Source organism: Quercus suber, unplaced genomic scaffold (genome assembly GCF_002906115.3).
Source record: "Quercus suber isolate HL8 unplaced genomic scaffold, Cork oak 2.0 scaffold_216, whole genome shotgun sequence".
Taxonomy (NCBI): Eukaryota; Viridiplantae; Streptophyta; class Magnoliopsida; order Fagales; family Fagaceae; genus Quercus; species Quercus suber.
The window spans coordinates 932,148-957,080 of record NW_027069674.1 but is presented as its reverse complement, the minus strand read 5'-3'; the positions used below and the strand labels follow the sequence as shown (position 1 = coordinate 957,080).

At 33.1% G+C, this 24,933-nt stretch overlaps 3 protein-coding genes and 1 non-coding gene across 4 annotated transcripts; 2 read left to right on the top strand and 2 right to left on the bottom strand.

Moving 5' to 3' along the window:
* On the top strand, positions 1 to 2,624 carry LOC111997866 (uncharacterized). Its single transcript, XR_010631473.1, has 3 exons — positions 1 to 50; positions 480 to 550; positions 1,146 to 2,624. It is a non-coding gene; the product is annotated as an uncharacterized LOC111997866 (transcript).
* Positions 2,625 to 3,852: 1,228 nt separating this feature from the next.
* LOC111997845 (uncharacterized) lies at positions 3,853 to 7,669 on the top strand. The gene is made up of 2 exons (XM_024029977.2): positions 3,853 to 4,093; positions 6,824 to 7,669. The coding sequence occupies exons 1-2, from the start codon at positions 3,931 to 3,933 to the stop codon at positions 7,426 to 7,428; spliced, it is 768 nt and encodes a 255-aa protein (XP_023885745.1). The 5' UTR covers positions 3,853 to 3,930; the 3' UTR covers positions 7,429 to 7,669.
* A 12,634-nt stretch (positions 7,670 to 20,303) lies between these two features.
* LOC111997846 (uncharacterized) lies at positions 20,304 to 21,359 on the bottom strand. The gene has a single exon (XM_024029978.2). It carries the CDS (start codon positions 20,821 to 20,823, stop codon positions 20,473 to 20,475), a length of 351 nt encoding a protein of 116 aa, XP_023885746.1. The 5' UTR covers positions 20,824 to 21,359; the 3' UTR covers positions 20,304 to 20,472.
* A 618-nt stretch (positions 21,360 to 21,977) lies between these two features.
* Positions 21,978 to 24,889, bottom strand: LOC111997863 (ylmG homolog protein 2, chloroplastic). Its single transcript, XM_024029995.2, has 3 exons — positions 24,465 to 24,889; positions 22,986 to 23,185; positions 21,978 to 22,558 (listed from the first exon to the last, which is right to left on the bottom strand). Exons 1-3 carry the CDS (start codon positions 24,771 to 24,773, stop codon positions 22,294 to 22,296), a joined length of 774 nt encoding a protein of 257 aa, XP_023885763.1. The 5' UTR covers positions 24,774 to 24,889; the 3' UTR covers positions 21,978 to 22,293.
* Between the last annotated feature and the right edge of the window lie 44 nt (positions 24,890 to 24,933).

The following is a 24,933-nucleotide window of genomic DNA, read 5'->3' as shown; positions in this document are numbered from 1 at the left end:
GTTCTGGCAGATGCTATGGCTGGCGGCTTTTTCGATAAATATGTGAAAAGGTAATGGCTAATGAGTAATTACCATGGCATGGACAATTATTCTCACTCACTGGTTGCCATATCATATTATCATCACTTATTTTACATTTTAAGTGTGGACATTAATAATAAAAAATTTAAAAAAAAATTGTGTACATTGTGGTTGAAATCAGTAAAACGAGTGTGAAACAATATTTTCATATTCTAAATTTATAATCGATATAAGTCCAAATTTTGTTGAGTTACGGCAATAAATATTAAAAATACGCGTCTGGTCTAGACGCTAGAGCTTTTTCTCAACATGGATATATGGGCCTTGTGATGTGCAATGATCACAGAAATGTCATGTTTCTTGGAGTCCAGGGCCACAGCCTGATTTCTTTTTAGCTTTATGCCTTGAATTTATGTATCTTACCATATATTCTTCTTGTTATATGATTCAATAACCAGGAAAAAACTTGATCCATTGGAAGTTTATATACCGGCTGTCATATTGACGCAGTTACAGATCAAGGACTTAGGTAAGCTCTTAGATCATTTCATTTTATAATGTAACTTTTGTTTGATTTACTATGCTTTATTAGGCATCACTCTTGTATGTTTGGTCACATTTAGAGTCTGTTTAGGATTCGTTTATTTTGCTAAAATTGAAAATATTTTGGTCACATTTAGAGTCTGTTTAAGATTCATTTATTTTGCTAAAATTGAAAATATTTTAGTGAAAGTACTGTAAATAAAAGTAAATGTTAGTTGAAATAGTACAATGCGACCTATTAATAGTATGAAAAAGTGTCGTAAAACCCATAAATAGTAATAAAAATAAGTTTACAAAATTAAGTTATGCCAAAGGGACACTTAGATTATAATATTATTAGAATATAGATTATAATCTAAGTACTCCTTAATGTGTGTGTATGTGTGCACCCTGCGCTTGTATGTTGTCTTTTCCACTTCTTCCCATTTTGTTAGATCATGTTGCTGCTCTTTTTCTTTTTGTTCTCCTTCTGTACATAAACTTTAAAGTGTGCTATGCTCCTAGTGTTTGGCTTGTATAAGCATTGTAAAAAGTATAAACAAGGTGTAAGAGTACTTATATTTATCTTTCTAGTAGTACAGAGAAATCTTTAGAAGCTGATCAACCCCAATATGGTAGCTGCCGATCTTTACTACGTTCTGGCCCTGCAGGATCCCTTCGTGTAAATATTAGAGCGGTAAGTTGAGGCTTCCTTGAAATTTTTAGTATTCTGTATGCTTTCCTCTGTCCAGTTCTAGTCTGCTTCTAATTCTTAGCATAAAACAATTTCTCAAGCTTTTTGTTTGACACAATTAATTAGTTGAATAATATTCTTTGGGCTTAATCAGAATGCTTGAACCCTTTATGTCTTAATGGTGGTTTTATACAATACATGTCTCACTTTCACTAGGATATGAAAATATTATGCACAACTAGTTTCCTTTAAATTTCTCGAGAAAAAATATCATCAAAAATTAAGTCAAATGGTCGTAGTCCATAATTTTCAGTGATTGATTCTTTTTTTCTTTTCTTTTTTTAATAAAAAAAAACTATAGTGATATTTACTTATTTATTTTGTTTTTTTTTTTATTTTATTCCATTAATTTAGTTTTTAATGAAGTTGATGAAATTTTAAGGCTATTTTTGTAACTTTATTTTTAGATAAGCTTGTCAAAAACCATAAAAAGTTCTTATAAATATGCATTGATCTAGAATGGTTTATTAGATTGAAATAAAACAATATCTGTAAGAACTTCTCTCAAGTTATGGTGGATTCTAGATTTTGTTCTCCTTAAATTTTCAAGCTATTTATTAAGCTAGAACAAGATCTAGCCTACTGTTCTTTTTTTCTACATTAGGTAGTATTATAGCGTTTTAACGATTTAATATGGTGAGCAATGAGGTTGAGTGTAACTACTTTTTTTTTAAGTTACGCGCATATCCAATGGGTTTTGAACACACAACCTTACTCTCCACCCTACACTTACAAGGAGAGGAGGGGATAGGTGCTTTGAGTGGTGTTAAGGGCTCAACAGCAAAGTACGAAACAGCATTTCTAGGAAATTTGTGAGATGCTTACTGCTTTTGGGCTTAATACCAATATAAATCATGAAGATGATATGAATAATGGTGTAGGAGACAAAACTCACGACCTATCTGGTGGTTGTCATGGCCATGTCAATCCCCTCATAGGTAACTAGACAATTTAGAAGACAGGGATGGAGGATATGCAGGGTACCAAAGGAAAGGATGATGTAACAAAGAGATTGAGGATTAACGTCTGAGGGACAGTATTTCTTGTTCTAGTAAAAACCTCAATATTGAATCCTTTCTTGATTGGATTTACAATGTTGATGGTTTTTTGGGATGATGGATATGTTGGGTCAGAAACTAGTCGAACTTATCATGTACGTACTAAAAGGCATAGTTTCTACTTGGTGGGATCAAGTATAGAATAATGAATCATTGGCTGCGAGGAAAAGGGCTGATGAGAACATGGGGAAAATTGAAGCAATTACTAAAGGATAGATTTTTGCAACTTGATTATGGTTTAAGACAGATAATGTATCCCATAATTTATAAAAAAAAAAAAAAAAAAAAACTCAATCGACTTTGCTTGCTTGCCAAGAAAAGTAGATTTAGGAAAACTAAAAGCCAAAAAAAAAGAAGAAGAAAAAGCTAGAAAAGAATATGTTAGAATTATGATTAATGATTAAAAATTCATTATTTTCTATCGACAAACGATAATTTAACAAAATAGGATAATTAAATAGTGTTAGTTGGAGAGGAAAGAGATCTCGTACAGCTGGGGATAAAGAGGAAGTGTGAGACTGAGAGGACGAGGGACACGTTGACCAATCGCCTGCTTTCCCGCCATTTTGGTGGTGGTGGTGGCGCTGAGTACAATGCGCACCTCGTTCTCGTTAGAGTCAAATTCGACTTATTAGCTTTTTTTGCGGTTGAGAGAGAATGAGAGAAGCTTAAGGAATCGAAGAAAGGCTTGATGCTAACGTGCGCAGGGGTGGCCATGCCCGCACAACATTCGAGTCCTCCGATCCCTTTCTTACTCTCTCCCGGCGGTGGTGTCTAAACTCTAAAGACTCTAAACAGATTTGAGATAATAATACTATTAAACAAACATGGGTCTTATCCGTTTGTTCCTCTCCTTTTTATGACTTTCACAAAAAATGTCTGTTTCAAAATGACATGTTTGCCCTCAGATCTCTCTCTCCTTTTTAATTTTTAATTTTTTTTAATAAATCCAGCTCTAGGATCCATGCACCGACAACTGACAGAGGTATTAATTTTACTCAATTTTTTTTTTTAAATATTCAAAATTTGGCATATCCTCATGCACGGACAAAATAGGAAGTTTTGAGAAAAAGATTGAAATGTGAGGTTAATAGTATATTGTCTCTCAATAATTAATAGAAATGTCGCAAGTCACTTATTATAATATTTACATCCAAGTAAATTTCAACATTAAATAAAAATAAAAATATTGAATTATTTGTTTATTTTTAAATATGATAATTGAGGTGTAGTATTCTAAAAATAAATTATACAAAAAAACACTTCAATGTCCCTTTAAATTACTTTAATTAAATATAAAAAGTTGTATTTTGATAAAATTAATGATTCTTCTTTTTTTAATAAATTAATTCTTCTTTTAAAAAAAAGAAAAGAAAGAAAGAAAAAAAAAGGCTATACTCTTCTTCACGGTGGAAGGGTATTTTCTGCAATTAGGAGCAGTTTTTTCTTGATTTGCGACTCGGGTTGGATAGAAACCCGGTTGGTGGCATTTCAAGGATTAAAAAAATAATCCAAATCATAGGCTTTTCTAGACTCGTAGTTACGCAAAGCCAGCCAAGCGATTGAAGCAGACATATGACTTATTACTCACTCACCTCTGCTTCATTTCTCTCTCTCTCTCTCTCTCTCTCTCTCACAGAGTTTCTAGTTTCTAAAGCAAGAGCAAAAATGACAAAGACTCCATGGCTTCTCTTACTTTCACTTCTCTTCTTCTTAGCTTCTGCTGCAGCTACTCAAAGTAAGTCTCCTCCAAATCTCCATTGCCTTAAAAAAAAAACATGCATTTCTATGTTTGTATGTATGATCATAGTGTGATTTTGAAGAATGTATGCATGTTAAAGATTTGAAACCCAACTGAATTATAGTGGGCATTTATGAGATGCTTGATCTGATTCAGAACTTATGTATTGTTTGTCTGAATGCGCGTCTCTTTGATATTTCCATTAATGTAGCTAACCCATGTCTGAATAAAAACCTGAAGTGTTTACTTGAAACATGTGTCTTTTTGTTGAGAATTTAAGAGTGAAACAGTTTTGTTGATTAGATCTCTGGCTTAGGGTCAGAGTCATTAGTTAGTTGATGTCTCTGGTGGGACTTTTTTAGTTAAAGCTCTTACACTACCTAAGAACACCCTCTTTCAATGATTTATTTGGTTCCTGAGAAATTGAAGAGAAGGAAAGGAAAACAAATTACAGATCTTGATTTTTTTTTTCCTTGTTCCATTTGAACCCCCAGTACAAGGCAGAGCCTTGAAATCGTCAGATGGGTTGTCAATGTAGGATTTTCTGCCTTTGTTTTTCTTTGTTCTTATATATTAAGAAGTCAAGCCGGCCATTTCCTTCTTGTTATCTATAGGTTTAGTAGAACTCAAAATAACACAGCAATTAAACATTGAAACTCACATACATATTCTGAAGAGCCAAAATCGTGTGGGGATGTTAGTCAATACTACTTATTTGTCACCACTTCACCTCCTCCACAACATCATGTATAACAAGAATAAATATGAACCCAAAAACCCTAAGGCTATTATCTAATGATTGATTCTCATACATTATTAAAACTAACAATAAGACAATGGGTATAAATAAAACACCTCAACATTCATTTAATATAACTTGGTTTAAGTTCCTACAGGTTTAGAGTGCATTCTCAAAGCCTTATTAGTACAGTTGAACATCTTCTGGTTAGACCTCAGTGTGGGTTATTGGATGTCTCTTAATGTATTGACATCACCACAGTTTGGTTTCCTGTTATCGTCTCTCTCTCTCTCTCTCTCTCTCACACACACACACATAAAATCTTTATCTAAAAGGGGAAAAAAATCACCTCCACGGCTCCACCTATCAAAGCTGCCTTTGGGAATTGGGAGTCTCCTTAGAACATTTCTTGTACAAACCCATCGGTAAAGACAGCTGCAATATAATTTTGGAGAACAAATGTGGGAGAAAAAAGGTGGATTGTGAGTACATAGAACTAATAATATATGTTGTGCAATAACACTCACGGATTTGTACAAATACAATAAAGGCAAATAAAGAATAACAAACACGCGCGCGCGCGCACACACACATACACACACAAAGCAAGAATTTGTGCAAGGCTTAAGCTCTCAACTGCTTACTTTGGAAAACTCTACACATTGGTATCTTTTTCTAAGTTCTTCCCTTCTCTGCTGCGTATAGGAGGACCATTGGGCCAAAATCATCAAATCCTTTTAATACTATCTATATATATAAGGCTACAACTTCAATTCCTTGGTAAACAAGAAATACAAACAATACTTCTTTTACAAGGAGTAGACTTTCTTTTCACACCTAGAAAAACAAATAGATCCAAGTCCAAAATAGAAATTTGAGGCAATTTCCAACAATATCCACTCATACTTCACCAACTCATCCATGATAATTATTTATTGAGAGCATAGCTTAAATACGACCAAAACAAAGTTGAGATAAGAACAAGGCTAGGAAATCAGGGGGAAGAAAGAAAGATAAAGCAATCATAGGAAATAAAGCTGGATTGGTTAGTCTCTTGGAAGGCTAGCAAAATCCTTTTAGCTTAAAGTTCTCATAGTTATTTTAACCTTCTTGGGACATATATTTCATTGCTCTTTCCTTATGAATAAATCTGTAATATATAGCTGGCTAAAAGAAACACTTTTATTCTAGGGGCTTTACTATCGTTCTAAAACTCAATCTTAAATTCTTAATCCTCTTTCCACACATACACAGATATATAGAGCAAACCTGAAATAAGACCCTTCAGATAAATTTACTTGTCTCACTAAATACAAACTGATGAAGTTAACTTTGTTAATTGCATGTTCTATCAGAAAGGAAATAGGTGATAGCTCTTTCGGTTATGGGTCTTACTGGATACATGTCACAAATGGTGGGTAATTTCATGATTAAGTCCTATGGGGTGGTCTCATGCTGTAGTACGGATAATCTGGTATTTTAACCTCAAGAACGTGGGGATCTTCAATTGCTGGCTTGTCATAAGCATCCTCCCTCCCTGAACGTGTACCTTTCTTAAACCCTTTTTTTTTTTTTTTTTCACTATGGAAAGCTCAGTGAATTTTTTAACTTGAGATTCTTAGATGGCAGTACTAAAAGTAAATATCATGACATCTCGTCCTCTCTCCACCCCTCCCCCACTTCTCCCTTTCTATTCTTCTACTCTCATTAATTGCTTCTAATTTTTTATTTTTCAATTATGGTTTTTATTATATGTTGACATAACTTATATATTTTGCTTCCTTGGGACTCAATTTGACTTTCCTATCTGCTATATGCTCTCAAATAGTTCAAGTCACTGCTGCAAACATATATTTCTTTCTTGTTCATGTAATTACTTATCAAAAAATATATATTTCTTTCTTATTCATGATTTACTTATTAAAAAACATATATTTCTAACAAATTTTTATTTTTTCCATGTATGATATTATGAATGAAAATTGCAGTAAAAGTGACCAATAATCCTGCTGATCAGTTAGTGGCTGCACTTGACAACAATAGAACTGCACAGAAGTTGAAATCCCTCTATGACAACCCCGGCCTGGCCTGCATTGCTTTGCAGTACATAAAAGCCTACCAAGGTGATTGCGGTGCAGTAGGAGGGCCTAATGGGAAGAAGCCTGCTGAGTCCGAATTTGCTCAAACTTTTGCCCCTGCCTGTGGTGTTCTGGTCTCAACCCTCTCTCCTGTTACCGGTCGTTTACTTGGCTGCCAATCTCGTTATGTTGATCCTTCTAAAGCATTTTCAGAGATCCTAATGAAGAACAACAAAAGCTTAGAAATAATTTCCAATAAGACTCACACTGAAGTCGGAGCTGGAGTGACTGGCACCGATGGTGGGGCTCCCTATTTCTGGTGTCTCTTGTTCAGTAATGGCAACACCAGCAGCAGCTTTGCTGTAGAGGGAGGTGTGGCTAAGGTAACAAGACCTGGGTGCTTTAGTGGTGCTAATGATGATTGCAGTGGTGCTCATGATTGGTCTCAAACCCGTCGTATATGGCCATTTGTTGCCACAGCTTTGCTATTAGTGGGGCATGCCTTTGGATTCTGATCAATTTTTTTTATCAGAAATTATTTATCACTTGATTTGGGGGCCTCTTGTGTAATGTTGTACTGATATTTGATAGGCCTGGCCTCTCTTATTCAATTTATGTTTCGTATTTTTATTCCACGGTCATTGTAATCCATCCTATTGATTTTCTTCAGTTATATCTCCTTTTGTAAACTTTTATATTACCTTAGCTGCTGAGGGCAATTTTTTCTTAATGAAATTAGAAGTATGGTTCTGTTAATGTGTACAAAGGAAAGCGGCATCTAGCCTACTACTACTGCATTTGCCTTAAGATATCTTTTGGGTGTTGTAGTAAATTTCATGCATTCTGAAACTAGCGTCTTCACAGCGTGATGTGGCTTCTCATTTCATCCTTTGGTTGCAAAAGTTATCACATTGATTCTTATTTGCATGTTGAATATGGAGATAAGCTTTAGTGAATTTCCATAACCATAAAATAAGTTTTTGATTAACTCTTTTGAAGTCTTCAAAATTTTTGCTACAATGAGTTTTGTTTCAAAATACATTTCTGTAGTCTCATCTCATTAATTCTAACACCCTTCTCGTAGAGTCGTAGGTAGGTTTGTCCAATACACACTGAAATGACTGAATCAAATATCTCATCGTCAATCTCAAAACTTTTGTGAAGAATTAGGTCAAGAATATGGATATTGAGTCATTAATTTATATATATATATATATATATAAAGAAATTCAAAGCTTATAACCATGTATGGATGGGTGCAATCAAGAATAACCACAAAATAAGGATGACTATTTAAACCTGTCCCGCAAGTATCCAATCCAACCTAACCTAAATGAGACCTGTTTTGCCCACCCAATAGAGTAGAAACTGGCAAGGATGGTTTCTCCACCCAAAATGTATTTAGAGAGGGAGTTAAGGATCATTGCCCCAAAACCATTGAGGAGCGTAGATTTATGTAACCATCCATTCCAAGTTGTAGACTAGGAATGTGATTTTTTTTTTTTTAAAGGCATGTATATACACTTCAGTCTTTAAACATTAATTTATGATGTATTTTAGTAATTTAGTGTTTGTATTACTATATCTATGTTTTTATGTTTTAACATTTAAATTGTTTATGATTTTTAATTGTTGTATTGTCATGTTTAAATTGTTTTTATGTTTTGTAAGACTCTGAATTTTTATATTCTTCTACTTTGAGAAGATTTTAGTAATGTTAGAACTTCATTTGTGATATTTTATGAGTCTTTTTTTTTAAAGATTATTTTAAATCATATTATAATATTATAAAATTAAAAATATATTGCGTGGAGCAAGTACCTTTTATGCCTGTTGGGCAGGAGGATAAAAACCCAACCCAAAGCAGGGCAGGGGCAGGGCCAAGGGCAAGGGGTAGTGGAATGGGGAGAGGGGAGGGTGAGGAATAAGAAACCTGCCATGTTGCTGTCCCTGACCACAAGTAGATACATATATACACGAAACATTTCTTTAAAATAAGAAACATGTTGCACATATTTCATCCTATTACATAGAAACATGTTAAATTCCAATCGAATTTGTTTTTAAATCAAATTTAAGTTTAGACACGTGAATTGGAAGGACACTTAGGGCAAAATTAAAGTGACTTAAAAACCTAAAGACACTTGGCACCAAAATTAGAAGTCAATTTTTATTTAATTTGGATTCTTGATTTAGTTTTCACTTTAATATATTATATAAATATAAATGCCTTAATTGAACAATTTGCCACAAAATGATGACTTTTAAAAAAGAAAAATGCTCATTCTCAACCAAAAAAAAAAATGCTAAAGTTATTGTCAATTTTATTACAAAAGGCTTGCAACCTAACTTCACTGTAAATGTGATTAGTGTTACATCTACATAATAAATAAAATTTTTAATTACTTTCATTGTTGTATGTTTAAAAAATTCGTATAGCAGTATGTAAAGCTTATATAGAAAAATATGTTGTATCCTAAACATCACCCTTCAAAAAAAAAGGTGTGATTTGTGGTCAAAAGGGGTGCCTTAATAACTAAAACTTCCTATTTTCTAATGAGTAGTTGTTAGTATCATAATATATGTGCTATGTATTGTATCAAGTGAAAAAAGTACTGTATTGTAGATACATATTGAACATACTCATGAATCGTACAATCATAGATGTGTTTCTTATGAATCATATCATAAAATTAAATGTACTATAAAATACATAGACATGTGAATTTAAATTGGGTGTTTTGTTAAAATTTGTGCTTTTATTCAAGTCCAACAAGTTGTTAGACTTGTTTTTAATACAAAATTATTGGCTACTTAATTGAGCCCAATATAATAATATGTTCATGAATATTTTTTTCTCTCCTATAAATATGAACTTGACACTTCACAATCATATTTGTAAATTTATTTTCTATATTATGAATAATGTATTAAATGACAATATATTTACTTTTTATTTTTGTTATTATTGTTAAAAGTCAAAGAAGCTAGAATGCTTAGGAAGTATAAAAAAATTATTAAAATAGAAGAACAAGAAGAGATAGTAAATGTTGATTATGAGGAAGAAAATGTCAATGAAAAAATAATTTTACAAGATGATGAACATGATGATAACATTTTACTTAAATGAAATTTGAGAATCTACTTAAATGAAATTGATTAGGCAAAATTATGAATACAATGTGAAAGAAATTATTATTTTGGCTTATATATCATATATAACTGTTTTGGGTTTAATAAATTTGAATGTGAATGTATTAAACACATGTTTATTTGATTTCTTTACAAAAGAGATGATTAAATTAGTCCTTAGTTGAATATGTTTCACATTTATAACGAATGTACCTTTTATATGTATTTTAATTTTTTTTAAGTGTTTAAGTATGTTACGATACACAATACAAAAAAAAATAAAAATTGATTCATGATACAATTTATGTTTTGACAACTGTATGATTATGTTGTTACCAAAATTACTTATTGCGTTGAGAAAGTTTGGCATAATTACATCAAGTCACCACTATATCTAACTTTATTGAAAAAAACCAAAATGACAGTTATGGATCTTGGGAAGGTAAAACAACAATGCTTATCTATCTTTTGTTAGAGCATTCTTATCCAATTATGCAAAACTTATTAAAATGAAAAATAGATAATACTACAGCTATAAAAGGTAGGGAAAAAAAAAACTTCATCTTGTTCCCTATTTTGCATAAAATTATACACTATCTTAGTGCTTACCTAAAGACAATTGTACATACACAAAAAAGTTCATAACATTTTTCACAATAGTTAAATTGATAAGTTTTTACCAGTTCTTATTTGAACTTATCATTAACATTATTTTTTTACTTACTAAAAATAATATGCCACCATCAACTTGGTGTGAATTTTTTTTTTTCAAACTTTTTGTGTATATAAATTTTTTCCTACCTAAATCAACAAAAGCTTTGTACCTTATGTAAAACACTTCCCCTAATTTTATTCACACACACTCTCTCTCTCTCCTTTGGACTCTTCTAAAAATATATTATTTAAAGGATAAAAAATTTATATATAATACCTTAGGTATTGAGTTTCTCAAATGAATTTAAATACTTTTTAAAAAAATTAATTGTTTTTGAAAAAAACATATATTATATTTATTTTATTGGTCAATGCTTAGGTGTTTAAATTCAATTAGGAACCTAATGCATATGTACTATATATAAGAGAAAAAAATAAAATTATGTTGGCACATGATTATGGTGTATCCAAAATGAAGATAAATGTAAAATTTATTGTAAAAATGGTTATGTAAAATATAAAGGATGGATATGAAAAATGTTTTTTCTAATTAATTTTTTCCAATGACCGGATGAAAAGAACTTTTAGAGCATCCGCATTAGTTGATGCATAATTTCTGTTCATTTTGCAAGGAAAAACATAATTTTTCTATTTTACATACTCATTTTTATAAAACGCTCACATTAATTTGTCCATTCTACACATTTATTCAATAAAATGAGTGTGTAAAATAAAATAAAAAAACATGTTTTTTTTTACAAAATGGACAGAAATTATGCATCAACGGATACGGATGCTTCTGTAACACTTGTACATTTATGTACAATTTTACACCTATTAATATGAGTGTTTTTTTTTATTATCAAAATGTGTAAAATGCCTTAAACTTTTTTTTTTTTTTTAATTTTAAATTTTGCAAGATCATGCAACATTGATTTGGTTGCTCTTAGGAAAGGAAATTAAGAATTCCGTACCATAAAAGACAACTCATCACAACTACAGCAACTTTTTCGGTACTGCCTAAACTCTACTCGGCGGCTCCTCAAAACTCGCTCACGACTCTCACCATTTGATTTCACATTTGTTTTCCTTGGTTTGGTAAGTTATCTCAGACTCTCTCTGAGTCTATGGCGGTTCAATCTTTCCTTAATTGCTTCGAAAATATCTTCTATAAGTATAGCAATGAAACCCACAAAATTTCCTTCCCCGACCTCTGTAGATTGCTCAATAGTCTCTCACTCCAATATCACGATGACCAAGAGATACCCTTCTTCTACTTGTTTTTCACCTCCTGAATCTGCAGATTCTGAGAATCCTGTTAAAAAGAAACCAAAGCTTTCTTGTCCTAGGGAGATTCAGTCTGATCTGAAAGAGGGTACTAATATAGTTGAGGTTGAGGCTAAAGGCAAAGATAGGGATTGGTTTGAAGCGTTGGTGTCAAAGGAGGCTGATGAGAAAAGAGAAGGGGCAGAGAAAAAACCAGTGTTTGATTTTGATCTCAACATGAAACCGGTTGAGCTGGGACATGGCATTGTCGACGGTGTTATTGTCATTGATTCGGATGGTGATGATCGTTGGTACGGTGAAACTGATCGTGCTAAAGAAGAAAAGGGAACCAGTTTGAGGGGTGAGAGGAAGAGATACACCAGGGAAGAGAAAGAGAAGGCAAAAGTTGATGACGATGATGATGATGATGATGGTCGTGGTTGGTTAAGACTTGGGTCGGGGTCATTGTCTTCTTTGACAAATAAGAGAATGAGATACACAAAGGAAGAGAAGGGGAAGGGAAAAGTGGACGATGATGATGACGGTGATCATAATGTTTGGTTGAGTCTTGGTATGGGGTTGGTGTCATTGGACGCAGCTTTAACTTCTGGTTCTATTGACCTGAATGGAAGCAACTAAGATGGAGAAAGCTGAGATTGGTTCTAGTTTAGGTAATGGTAAGATCAAGCTATGTTTCATTAATTATTTTGGTCCAGTTATTTAGCTTTTGCTGTTTGGCTTTCTAATTTTTGTAGAAAATTAGAATTTTCTGAGTAGAGATTTTAATTTGGCTTCTTAAAACTGTTCTTGAGCATTTAATAGAGCGTTCATTGATGAAAACTGCACTATAATTGCTTGTTCTAACAATGGAAGATAATTTTAAAGATTATTTTCAAAGATTTGACTGTAGAAAAGAAGTTTTATTGACATGACTTTTTTTATTATAATAGGCTTAACTTTACTCTAAGTCGTGATTTTGATACATGTATCCATTCTCTCACATAGTGGGTGATCACATGAATGAATCTCACTAAAATTCATCCCATGAGAGAGGGTACATATATAAATTATAATACCATCTCTTTTGTTCAATTTAACATTGATGCATTGAACAAAAACTTAACTCTATTTTTACTTCTTTTAGGATAAAATTTTGCGAATGGATTGATCAATGTTGATCGTTATATACTTCGTAGAGTTTGGGTGTATGACATGTATTCATTATCCTTTATATATATATATATATATAATTAATTAATTCAATGGTTGAGGGTGGGAATTTATTAATTTGTATTCATTATCTATTAAAAAATGCATTTAAGAATAGGCATTGAAATCTTATAAATAGATAATAATATATCAAGTCTTATTTCCTGTGTCTTCCAATATAGGAAAAGATTATGAATTAGTTATAAAGAACTTTTGCCACTTGTAAATGCTCTTTTAAGTGTATAAACATTTTGTAATATCTTTTTGATATAATATACTCATATTTTATTGTCCTTGGATGTAAGCTATTGCTAAATCATGTAAATCTTTAGTGTTTTTGTCTAATGTGTGGCTATCTTATTTTCTTTCTAGTTGTTTGTCCTAATTGTTGTTTTTAAGATCTTTCCTAGGTCTATGATAATGTTCACAATTAATCATGTGTGTGCTTTGATTGGCCATTTTGCTTGCGGAATAGTTAAGGTATATTTGATATGTGAGTTCAAACAACAAATTTCAGCGTTTAAACACTAAAAAATGTGGGCCCAAAAAAAGTGTTTGGTAGAAGTGTTTGAGTCACAATTCTCAATTTAAGGTGTTTAAATACTTTATTTTAATAACTTATCCAGAATGGTTATCAATTTTTTAGTAACAATGTTTAATAGTATTGTTGTAAATATTTTGAAAAGCATAGGACCCATAGGATTTGACAATACAAAAATTAAATACATTCATACCACTTTGAAAAGCATGGGATCCACAAAATAGTTACCACTTAAAAAAAACACACACACACACACACACTTTAAAAAAAAATTTCTATAACACTTTTTAGATCACAGATTTCATATCAATTTGAAAACTAATACTAAACACTATTACCCAAAAGGGCCCTTAATGCTTGTTGTCACTGCTTTGAGTTGCCAACTTCTAGAATTGTGATGTTTGGAGACCTAAATATTTAGAAATGTAATTATGCTCACGTTTGGTTTTGATGTAGGACACAATTTACTATTTAATTATTGTAATTTATTATTTTTGGTATTTTTATGTAAAAAACATTATTTTAGGTTTAGGTGATTTATTTCCTTGTTTTTAGGTGCATTTAATGTTTTTTAGGTCAAATTTGATTCCAGTTATAGTTAGGTATCAATTAGGACTTATTTTAAATTATATTTTCTTGTCTGTCAAGGTTTAAGGAGCCCTTAAATAGGCCCCTAAGTTTGTAATCGTTTTTCATAGTTTATTATCAATAAAAATTCAGACTTGTGTCTATTGTATTCTCTGGTGGATTCCAGACCTATCACCTTGTGGATTCAAGGAACCCCTCGTGGACTCGAGGTTTACTACCTAGGAACTAACAGTTTAGTTTTTGTTCCATCAAGAGAGCATTGTGTGTGCTCTTCTTCAGGCTTCCGCGACATCCGTTGGTATCAGAGCCTTGACTTACCCTGGTCTGATTGCTAACTGGCGAGACGGTAACTACCACCACAACAACGACGAATAACTTAGCAAGTATTATGTGACGTATAACAAGCACTCATAAATATCTATGCTAGGATGGTGTCGTTGAAGAATGGAAACAATAGGGATAACTACAGCGGAGACATAACTCACGGGCAACCTATTGGTAAGCAAATTTCATATAGACCTTATAAGAGAATTGCAAGTTTTAATGGTTATTTTTTAAAGGAAGATTTTCTTGATTGGTTACTTGATCTAGAGGATTTATTTGGCTATGAGAATATTTGTTATGAGATAAAAGTTGGACTTGCTTTGTATAAACTTAGTAAGTATGCCTTATGTTGGTGGGAACGAGTACAATCTGATAGAATCCGACAAGGTAAAGACAAAATTCGATCATGGCCAAGGATGAAAAAGATGATTGTTATCAAATTTTATCCTTTGGATTGTGAAGAAATCTTGTCGTATACAATACAAGATTATTATTGGCCAAGAAGTTCATACTTGAATTAGTTTGAAGAGCCAAATATTCCACCGTTAAAAGAAGAATTACATGTTAAAGAAAAAATCGTTCTTGAAGAATATAGAGAAGTCAAAGAAGAAAATATAGATATTTCTGAGGAAATTAATGAAGGCCTTGTTATAGAAGAAGAACCTGAAATCAAGATTATGGAGGAGATTAATGAATACCCCATTATAGAGAAAGATCTTGAGGTTGAGATAATAGAGACCATTAAAGAAGAAATTATAGAGGAAGTTGTCAACAATCTCAATGAAATCAAGTTAGATGATTGCAACATTCAAACTCCTATTATTTTATTGGCAGACACCGAAACATAATTTATTGATTTTATTGGGGTGGAAAGATTTGATTTGATCATTGACTCTTATTTGGTGAATATTGTCAATTACATGAAGATCAAGGGAGAAGAAGTTCAAGTTGCCCAATTAATGACTTTCAAGTTTGGCAAGAAGACAAAGAAGATGAAGTATTCAAAGTATTTGTTCTCTTGGCATGGGAGATTTCAGATTTCAAAGATGAACTCGAGGACGAGTTTGTTTCAAGTGGAGGGGTCTGATATAGGACACAATTTACTATTTAATTATTGTAATTTGTTATTTTTGGTATTTTTATGTAAAAAACATTATTTTAGGTTTAGGTGATTTATTTCCTTACTTTTATGTGCATTTAATGTTTTTTAGGTCAAATTTGATTCCAGTTATAGTTAGGTATCAATTAGGAGTTATTTTAAATTATATTTTCTTATCTGTCAAGGTTTAAGGAGCCCTTAAATAGGCCCCTAAGTTTGTAATCGTTTTTCATAGTTTATTATCAAAAAAAATTCAGACTTGTGTCTATTGTATTTTCTGGTGGATTCTAGATTTATCACCTTGTGGATTCAAGGAACCCCTCGTGGACTCGAGATTTACTACCTAGGAACTAACAGTTTAGTTTCTGTTCCATCAAGAGAGCATCGTGTGTGATCTTCTTCAGGCTTCCGCGACATCAGTTGGTATCAGAGCCTTGACTTACCCTGGTCTGATTGCTAACCGGCGAGACGGTAACTACCACCACAACAACAACGAATAACTTAGCAAGTATTACGTGACGTACAACAAGCACTCATAAATATCTATGCTAGGATGGTGTCGTTGAAGAATGGAAACAATAAGGATAACTGCAGCGGAGACATAACTCACGGGCAACCTATTGGTAAGCAAATTTCATATAGACCTTATAAGAGAATTGCAAGTTTTAATGGTTATTTTTTAAAAGAAGATTTTCTTGATTGGTTACTTGATCTAGAGGATTTATTTGGCTATGAGAATATTTGTTATGAGAGAAAAGTTGGACTTGCTTTGTATAAATTTAGTAAGTATGCCTTATGTTGATGGGAACGAGTACAATCTGATAGAATTCGACAAGGTAAAGACAAAATTCGATCATGGCCAAGGATGAAAAAGATGCTTGCTATCAAATTTTATCATTTGGATTGTGAAGAAATCTTGTCATATACAATACAAGATTATTATTGGCCAAGAAGTTCATACTTGAATTATTTTGAAGAGCCAAATATTCCACCGTTAAAAGAAGAATTACATGTTAAAAAAAAAATCGTTCTTGAAGAATATGGAGAAGTCAAAGAAGAAAATATAGATATTTCTGAGGAAATTAATGAAGGTCTTGTTATAGAAGAAGAACCTGAAATCAAGATTATGAAAGAGATTAATGAAGACCCCATTATAGAGAAAGATCTTGAGGTTGAGATAATAGAGACCATTAAAGAAGAAATTATAGAGGAAGTTGTCAACAATCTCAATGAAATCAAGTTAGATGATTGCAACATTCAAACTCCTATTATTTTATAGGCAGACACCGAAACAAAGTTTAATGATTTTATTGGGGTGGAAAGATTTGATTTGATCATCGACTCTTATTTGGTGAATATTGTCAATTACATGAAGATCAAGGGAGAAGAAGTTCAAGTTGCCCAATTAATGACTTTCAAGTTTGGCAAGAAGACAAAGAAAATGAAGTATTCAAAGTATTTGTTCTCTTGGCATGGGAGATCTCAGATTTCAAAGATGAACTCGAGGACGAGTTTGTTTCAAGTGAAGGGGTCTGATGTAGGACACAATTTACTATTTAATTATTGTAATTTATTATTTTTGGTATTTTTATGTAAAAAACATTATTTTAGGTTTAGGTGATTTATTTCCTTGTTTTTAGGTGCATTTAATGTTTTTTAGGTCAAATTTGATTCCAGTTATAGTTAGGTATCAATTAGGAGTTATTTTAGATTATATTTTCTTGTCTGTCAAGGTTTAAGGAACCCTTAAATAGCCCCCTAAGTTTGTAATCTTTTTTCATAGTTTATTATCAATAAAAATTCAAACTTGTGTCTATTGTATTCTCTGGTGGATTCCAGACCTATCACCTTGTGGATTCAATGAACCCCTCGTGGACTCAAGGTTTACTCAAGGAAGTGAATCTCGTACCATACCGGCCAGTGATCCGGTATGCTCAACCCTCCTATTTTGTACCGGAAAAAATACCGGGCGTACCGGTCTTGTACCGGCCATACCGGCGAAATCCGGGTGTTCCAGCCGGTAAATGCATACCGGGCCGAAACAAGAAAAAGAAGAATAAAAAAAGAAAAAAAAAAACCTTCTCACTCTCTCATCTCTCCACTCACCGGCGTCACTTACAGTTTCTCAAACTCGTAGTGCATGGTTTTTCCTCCCTCAAATTCCAGACTTGACTGGCGTTCTCTTTATCTCTTTCAGATTTTCTTTCTCTTTCCTCTTTCTTGGTTGCCCAGCGTTCTCTTTCTCTCTTTCAGATTTTCTTTCTTTTTCCTCTTTCTTGGTTGCGTCTGACTTAAGCCCAAGCCTGAATTTCAGCTTTTTTAAACACCCAATAAAGTTGACAGCTTGCAAAAGTGGTATACAAAGTTAAAAGCAACTTCTTTATGTCAGATTTTTTTTTCTTTTTTTAATTAATTTCTAGCTCCTAGAAACGGACAAAGGCTCAAAAGTCCTTTCACATGTCAGATGTTCTTTTTTTTATTATTTTTTTTAAGCCCTTAATTAGTTCACGTGTGAAAGCTTAGTGTTTTAAATTTGACATGATTTTTAATTCTTTTTATAGATATAGATGTATAGGCTTGGGCTTGTATGGGGTTTAAGATTACAAATTAGTCTAATCTATGAATTTATATATATATATATATAGCGGTAAATCCGAAACGGTACACCGGTATTGACCGATATCCGAAATATATCGTACCGCTGACCAAATCGGTACAGCCTCCGGTACGGTATTAACTCCTTTGGGTTTACTACCTAGGAACTAACAGTTTAGTTTCTGTTCTATCAAGAGATCATCGTGTGTGCTCTTCTTCAGGCTTCCGCAACATCAGGTTTGATTAAAATTCCAGGAAATATGATATCCCCGTGTTTCAATTATTATCAAGAATCTTATAGGACTTATTCTCCCAAAATCTCATTAGGTTTATAAACATAATGTAAATTGTATTATCTAGCACTTTCATATCACTTTCTACACATAAATGATGAAAAATTAATAAGAACCCTGAATTAAAAGTAAAAGCTCCTATAATAATAGTCTAATAATAACAAATACAAAACCAAAATAATTAATTCAATTTTTATGGAGGAATTTTTTTTTACAGCTATTCCATATTTCTTCTAACTAAAGGCATACAACTCCTAAGAACTACCTTGATTTTCAGAGGGTCTCCAATCAACCCACCTAATTGATCAGAAGCCTAGGAAATAAAGTTGTTTCAATCTTGCAAGTTCGGATCTAGATAGCTGGAATCTCGCTTCATATTCTGCTTAGTCAAATTCCTTGATGTGGTTCCTCATCTCAAAACTTATTAGCCACCACAAATATATATATATATATATATATACAAACTCTTTGATAAAATACATTTATACATTTATATAATTTATTTTCACAATTTACTATTAATCTATCCGGTTAACTATTTAAATTTCAAGAAATACTATATTCACAACATTTTTACAATACTTTCATAACAAATTTTAAGTGGCAAGATTAACTATTACTGATAAACAAAAAAATAATTTTAGTAGTGAGTTCAAATTAGAACCAGTAATAACTTATCACATAAAATTTGTTATAAAAATGTTATAAACATTAATATTCTCTTAAATTTCTCATATTTAATCTTTTTTTGAGGGAATTTATTAATTATTATGTAGTTTAATTTATAAACATATATGGGTATGGTTAAGAAATAAAAAAATGAATTATTTAAAATCAATTTACTTTGATGACACTAGACGCTCAATTAATTGTTCCCGGAATTAGCGTTTTATTACAAAGCCCCTATTTGCCAAATTTATGGTGGTTGTCTTCTGAACTTTGTCTTATCATGAAAGTTGGCCTTTGCATTAGCCAACAAATGAAGCAAGCTCTAGTTCGTTGGAGCTGAATGTGTTTCTTCAAAAAGGGTGATGAAACCCATTCTACTTTGTTTTTTTAATCAATTTTGCCGCCTTCTTTTTTTTCGTGTGTGTGTGGTTAAGAGGTTAGATTGACTATTAAAAAATAGTATTTGATTACTTATTAATTAATCAATTAATTCTTTTAATCTTATCTACTATTAAAAAGAAATCTTATATAATATGAGCATTATAATAAATTAAAACCTATTACCTTTTTCATTCTTTCATTTTTCTTGCAAACCGATCAAAGAAAATCTATATATATTTCCAATCCTTCCATTTTCTCATCATCGGATGTGGTGCCAAATGGTGAAAATTTTTAAAAAATATACATATATATATATATATATTTATATCTTCCCAACCTTTGTCATTCTTTTACTTTTCCATCCCTAAGAGAAAACATAGAAAACTAATAGAATTCCTTTTCCATTGTTCTATTTTTACATGCTGTCTGTGAAATTAAAAAAATAAAAATAAAATCCAATGTGGTGAAAATCTGACTCGTCTTTCAACTTTAAGAACCCCAGGTATTTGTTAAGAACCATGGAAAAGTGTTCTTTTTTTGCAACTCAAAAAGTGTGTGTGTGTATGTGAAGAGAGAGAGAGAGAAAGGGAGGCTGTTTTCCTTGTTCTTTACTCTCTAGAAAGAAATGGATCAAAAATATTAATAGAGCAAAAACTTTTAGATTTCATTCAATAAGCTGCTAACTCTTATATCTGAAAAGATACAAAAAATATTTCAATCCCAAACTGAGAAGCTGCTTATTTGTTTTCCTCAAACACGGCACCACGCCAAATCTTTGAGACTTGTCTCTTTCTCTCTCTCATTTAAGTCAGGCCTCCCAGTTCATTACAGAACCTTTGCACTTCAAAACCAGTACAAGCACCAAGAGAATCAAAATGATACCACAAGAAGAGCCACCAACTCTGTGAATCCAATAAGGATCAAACCTGCTACAGCTCTGATCTAAGTAATGTGACAAAACAATGGCCAAGATCAACACCAAGAGCAGCAGAGGCAACCAAGAAACAAGGCTGAAGGGCTCCTCCTCAGGTTCTTCATCACTTTCCAGTTTCCGGTCAATATAGAGAGGAGAAAGTACAGCTAGAAGAGCCAAGCCTATTACCACCAGCCTCTCATATGAAGTAAACCTGCTTGTTCTGTATGTAGTTCCAAGCTCCATTCAGGAAGTAACTCTCTACAGAAAACCGCCTTGTCTCGTTGTTTAAGGATTCAAGTTGATCAAATTTCACCAAAACTTGTATAGTGGCCAAGTGAGTACTTGGTGAAAAAAGAGGGAAGGCTGTGATGGGAGGGATTTTTCCAGAGAATTCTCCATCCCTCTTGATAGTTTATATTGATATATTCTTTGGGACTAGTTGCTGATGTTAGCTTGCTTTTGGAGCTGATCTCAGGGAATTTTCCGGGACAGCGTCTTTGGAGAAGTTTTTCGGAAAAAGGACACTCATTTTATACTCTATCCTCCCCAGGGAATCCAAGTAATGAAAATCAGGTACTTTGCAAGATAGTGCTTTGGCAGCTTACTCATGAAGTCACATTGGTTAGATTGAATGGATGTGAGCAAGTCCTGGAAAGGGATAGACTATTCCCCCATTAACAAAAATATAGTATGTCTGATGCTGTGTACATGGTTGTTTGGAATCTGATTCTGTCTATGAGTTGCATAAATTCTCAAATCTATTCAAACACATATCCACAATATACAAGGCGGCAAAGCCGTTTAATGTCTCATCAAAAGGAATTAAAAAGCAACACGGAATTGTGATCATTACCAATCACAAATTCACAATAGAACAAAGAAAATTGAGTGGATTATTGTATGTGGAAGAATAAACAATAAAGTGCATACAAGGATGGTAACTACCTGTTCGACCTGCCCGATAGGAAACCATAGACTTTCTCCAAGCATATAGTAGTAGTTTTTTTTTTTTTTTTTTTTTTTTGGTAAGTTATACTTCTATCCAATGGGTTTCAGATCAACAGGCTCACCATCTACTCATTTTTATGAGAGAAGAAAGTATCATTTCAGCAAGAGTTCATTGGTTTTCTCTAAACTCATCATAAAGCAGCCAAAAAAGTCTTCCCTGAGGAGGAGATCTTCATGTATAGGTCTACGTACCAAAAATATAAGAATGTGAATGGGTCATAAGTTATCTCCTTTGAGAATCGAGCTTGGGCCTTAACTTCTATTCCATTCATTATTACTATCTGATCACATAGCTGCACAAAGTGTTCTACATGAATTAAAAAACCCGCATTCACATCATTTTCTTTGATACATATCTAGAGTACATAAGACAAAATCAAGTAGTCAGCTAAAACAACTAGCCATGAACAACTTAATATCAATAGCAGCAGACTAGTCACCCTGACAAGAATAAATTAAGTTGGATTGTTCATGCATGCCTAATACAACATTTTAACAAGATACCAGAAGATGAGACAACGAAACAACCTGCGTAACAAAAGAATTTCTACACCTCAGCCATTCAAAGTCAAGGTAAATAGGTAATATTCGGAAGATTTTTCATAACTCAAAAATGACAAGAATACACAAATGTATACCTAGTTGACTATGACAATTGGTAAGGCAGAAAATTTTGAAGAGAGAGAAGGAAATGAACAGAATAGCCTAATTGACACCACCAGAGCTCTTTGACCTATTTCCTTGAAGCCTTAGCAGCCATTTCTTCTGCGACGTAGTAAGATTAGTAAACTTTGAATGAGATGCAGGACCTTCTTCAGATGTTCTTGTCCCAGGAAGTTCAGCAGGAAGTGCAGAAGCAGTGCTAGTAAAGGCATTCAGAACGAGGAATGCCAGTATGGGAGAGAGATCCAGCCCTCCAAGTGGTGGGATAATTCCACGGAATATGTTCAAGTACGGATCGCATAAAGTGCTGAACGAAAACATTATATCCATCAGAAAGATGTACAGATTAAGTGAACTGAATAAACAATCAGTCAATCTTCCATATCACTGAAGCAAGTTGAAATTCAACGCTAAATGCATAAAGCAGGCTACAAACTCCAACATCAATTATATGTTCTGGACACCCCATGGACTAAAGAACAATGATGACCTTATCTATGAACAATTCTGCCTTTATTTCTTTACAATATTGTAATTCAGATTGGATATGGAGGTTATCACATCAGCCAGTGTGACTCTAAAAAGCAAATTCATTGTTAATCACCTCAGCAGTTCTAATCAAATTTCTCTAACACCATGTTCACATGAATTCAATTTTCCTGTATTTTTTCCCTTTTCCTATGATGGAATTGAAAGGTTTACTATATCAGAGTTTCAACATATAGGATGATCACCTGAGGGGACTAACGATGACAGAGGGAGCATTTGGAAACCAGGTCAAGACAAGCCTGACAATCAAAATTGTGTTATAAATGTTCAGGAAATTCAGGATGCCATTAGCCACCACAAGCCCTGCCACTGAATCTCCAGGTAAGACAGCAGCAAAATTGTGATTGGACAGAGAGCTCACGTTCCTGTAGTTCCTGCAGTCAATCTGAAGTAAAGTTCAACAAGTTACTCCAACTGATCAAAGAAATGAAGAATATTAAATATCAGTTTAGATGTATCATAAAGAAAAGTACAAGAAGATAAAGAAAGCTGGGAACATATCCTTGGTAAACTACAAGACAAACAACAACTTTTACTAGTGCTATTTTTGGTCCTCCTCTACCTCTTTTCATTCTCCATCTCAAGTGACCCTACTCATTTTTTTCATCAATGGGAGTCACTACTATCTTAACCGAATTTATGCATTTCACATCCTATCTTTCTTTGTATTTCCGCTTATTTATCTTAACATTCTCATTTCAGCTATGCTAATCTTAACCGAACATGTCGTTTTCTAATAGCCAAGTACTCAATGCCAAATAGCACGATTGCTCTTCTAACAATCTTGTAAAAATTTCTTTTAATAGGTATTTTATGCTCACACAATACTCCTTATGCGCTTCTCCACTTCATCTACCCCACTCTTATCCTATGATTCACATCCTCTTCAATCTTTCCATCCTTAAGAATTATTGATCCATGATATCAAAAGCACTCATTTTTTGGCATCTCTAGACCATCAAGTTTTATGGCCCCATCTTTATTTCTCCTATTACTTAGACTTACACTCTATGTACTACGTTTTAAAGTTACTTAACTTAAAGCCTTTAAATTCTAAGGTGTCCCCCTAGGTTTCTAACTTGGCGTTCACTTCATGTCTACTTTCATCCACTAAAACTATATGCTCCGAAAAAGCATACAACCATACACCATGTCAATTCACCAGGAGTCTAAGACAAATCTTCATGATGGACCGTTTAGTTTCAATAGGAAGATAGAGAGGGGATCCCTACTTACATCGGTCATTAGGCAGTCAATCTTGTATAGTGCAGTACTGCTAGCCCTAAAACAAATGATAAAACATCCAAATTGTTGGGCAAGTTGGATAAAGTTTCTACAAGAATAACACCATGTAAGTAGCACAAAACATAATCAAGGCTGAATGAAACATTTCCGGAATCAGTAATTGGATCAACTCGACTACTTTGCTATTGGCTACAGTCTCTCTTTCGTCTTCTGCCTGATTGAAATTATAATTGAAACCTTCCCTTACTGAAAAATTTTATTCAGAAAGTCATAAAGTAGACATTCTACAACTCAGACTCTACTCACTGTCCATCAGAATCAATTACTCCTACTTCAATCAACTATCAAGATTCCAACATTTTTCCAATTGAGACACCAAAAGAGTACGTAGTAAAAAGTAGAGAGTGAGAGTTACGTACCTGTTTGCGGATGGTGTGAAATTCAGAAGACCAAGCGAGGAGCTTCTTGAGAACAGGATTTTCAGAAGCGAACAGGTGAAGTAATTTGAAGCATTTATCAGTAGTTGACATGATAGAGCTTTGAATGTCACGAAGAATGGTATTTGGATTTGGACAAACATAATTACTACTCGGCTTGGAGTTGAATGGTCTCAGGAATGGGGGTGCCACTGCCAATGGTGTTTGAGTGAATGCCCAAGAGAACACTCCACAGTTTGGCACAGGTTTAGTCGCCTTACATTCCGTAACGTTGTCACTATTCAGTGCCATATCTTGCGAAGCGAAGCTCACCAAGTCCACTGGTAAAAGCCAGCAAAGCTAAAACAAAGATAACGCCTAGAAATCAGGAAAGAGATATTTGATCCAAAAATCATTGCCCTCCATACGACGACGTTTTGCACAGTTTTCAACGGTGGATACAGCGTGGCAA

Bases quoted from the DNA above. Each gene is read 5' to 3' on its own strand.
- LOC111997846 (XM_024029978.2), bottom strand. From the start codon at position 20,823: ATGGAGCTTGGAACTACATACAGAACAAGCAGGTTTACTTCATATGAG.
- LOC111997845 (XM_024029977.2), top strand. From the start codon at position 3,931: ATGACTTATTACTCACTCACCTCTGCTTCATTTCTCTCTCTCTCTCTC. The intron at 4,094-6,823 runs GTAAGTCTCCTC...TGAAAATTGCAG, and splicing joins TTCTGCTGCAGCTACTCAAA to TAAAAGTGACCAATAATCCT.
- LOC111997863 (XM_024029995.2), bottom strand. From the start codon at position 24,773: ATGGCACTGAATAGTGACAACGTTACGGAATGTAAGGCGACTAAACCT. The intron at 23,186-24,464 runs GTACGTAACTCT...ACTTTACTTCAG, and splicing joins TTCACACCATCCGCAAACAG to ATTGACTGCAGGAACTACAG. The intron at 22,559-22,985 runs GTGATCATCCTA...GTTTTCGTTCAG, and splicing joins GTCATCGTTAGTCCCCTCAG to CACTTTATGCGATCCGTACT.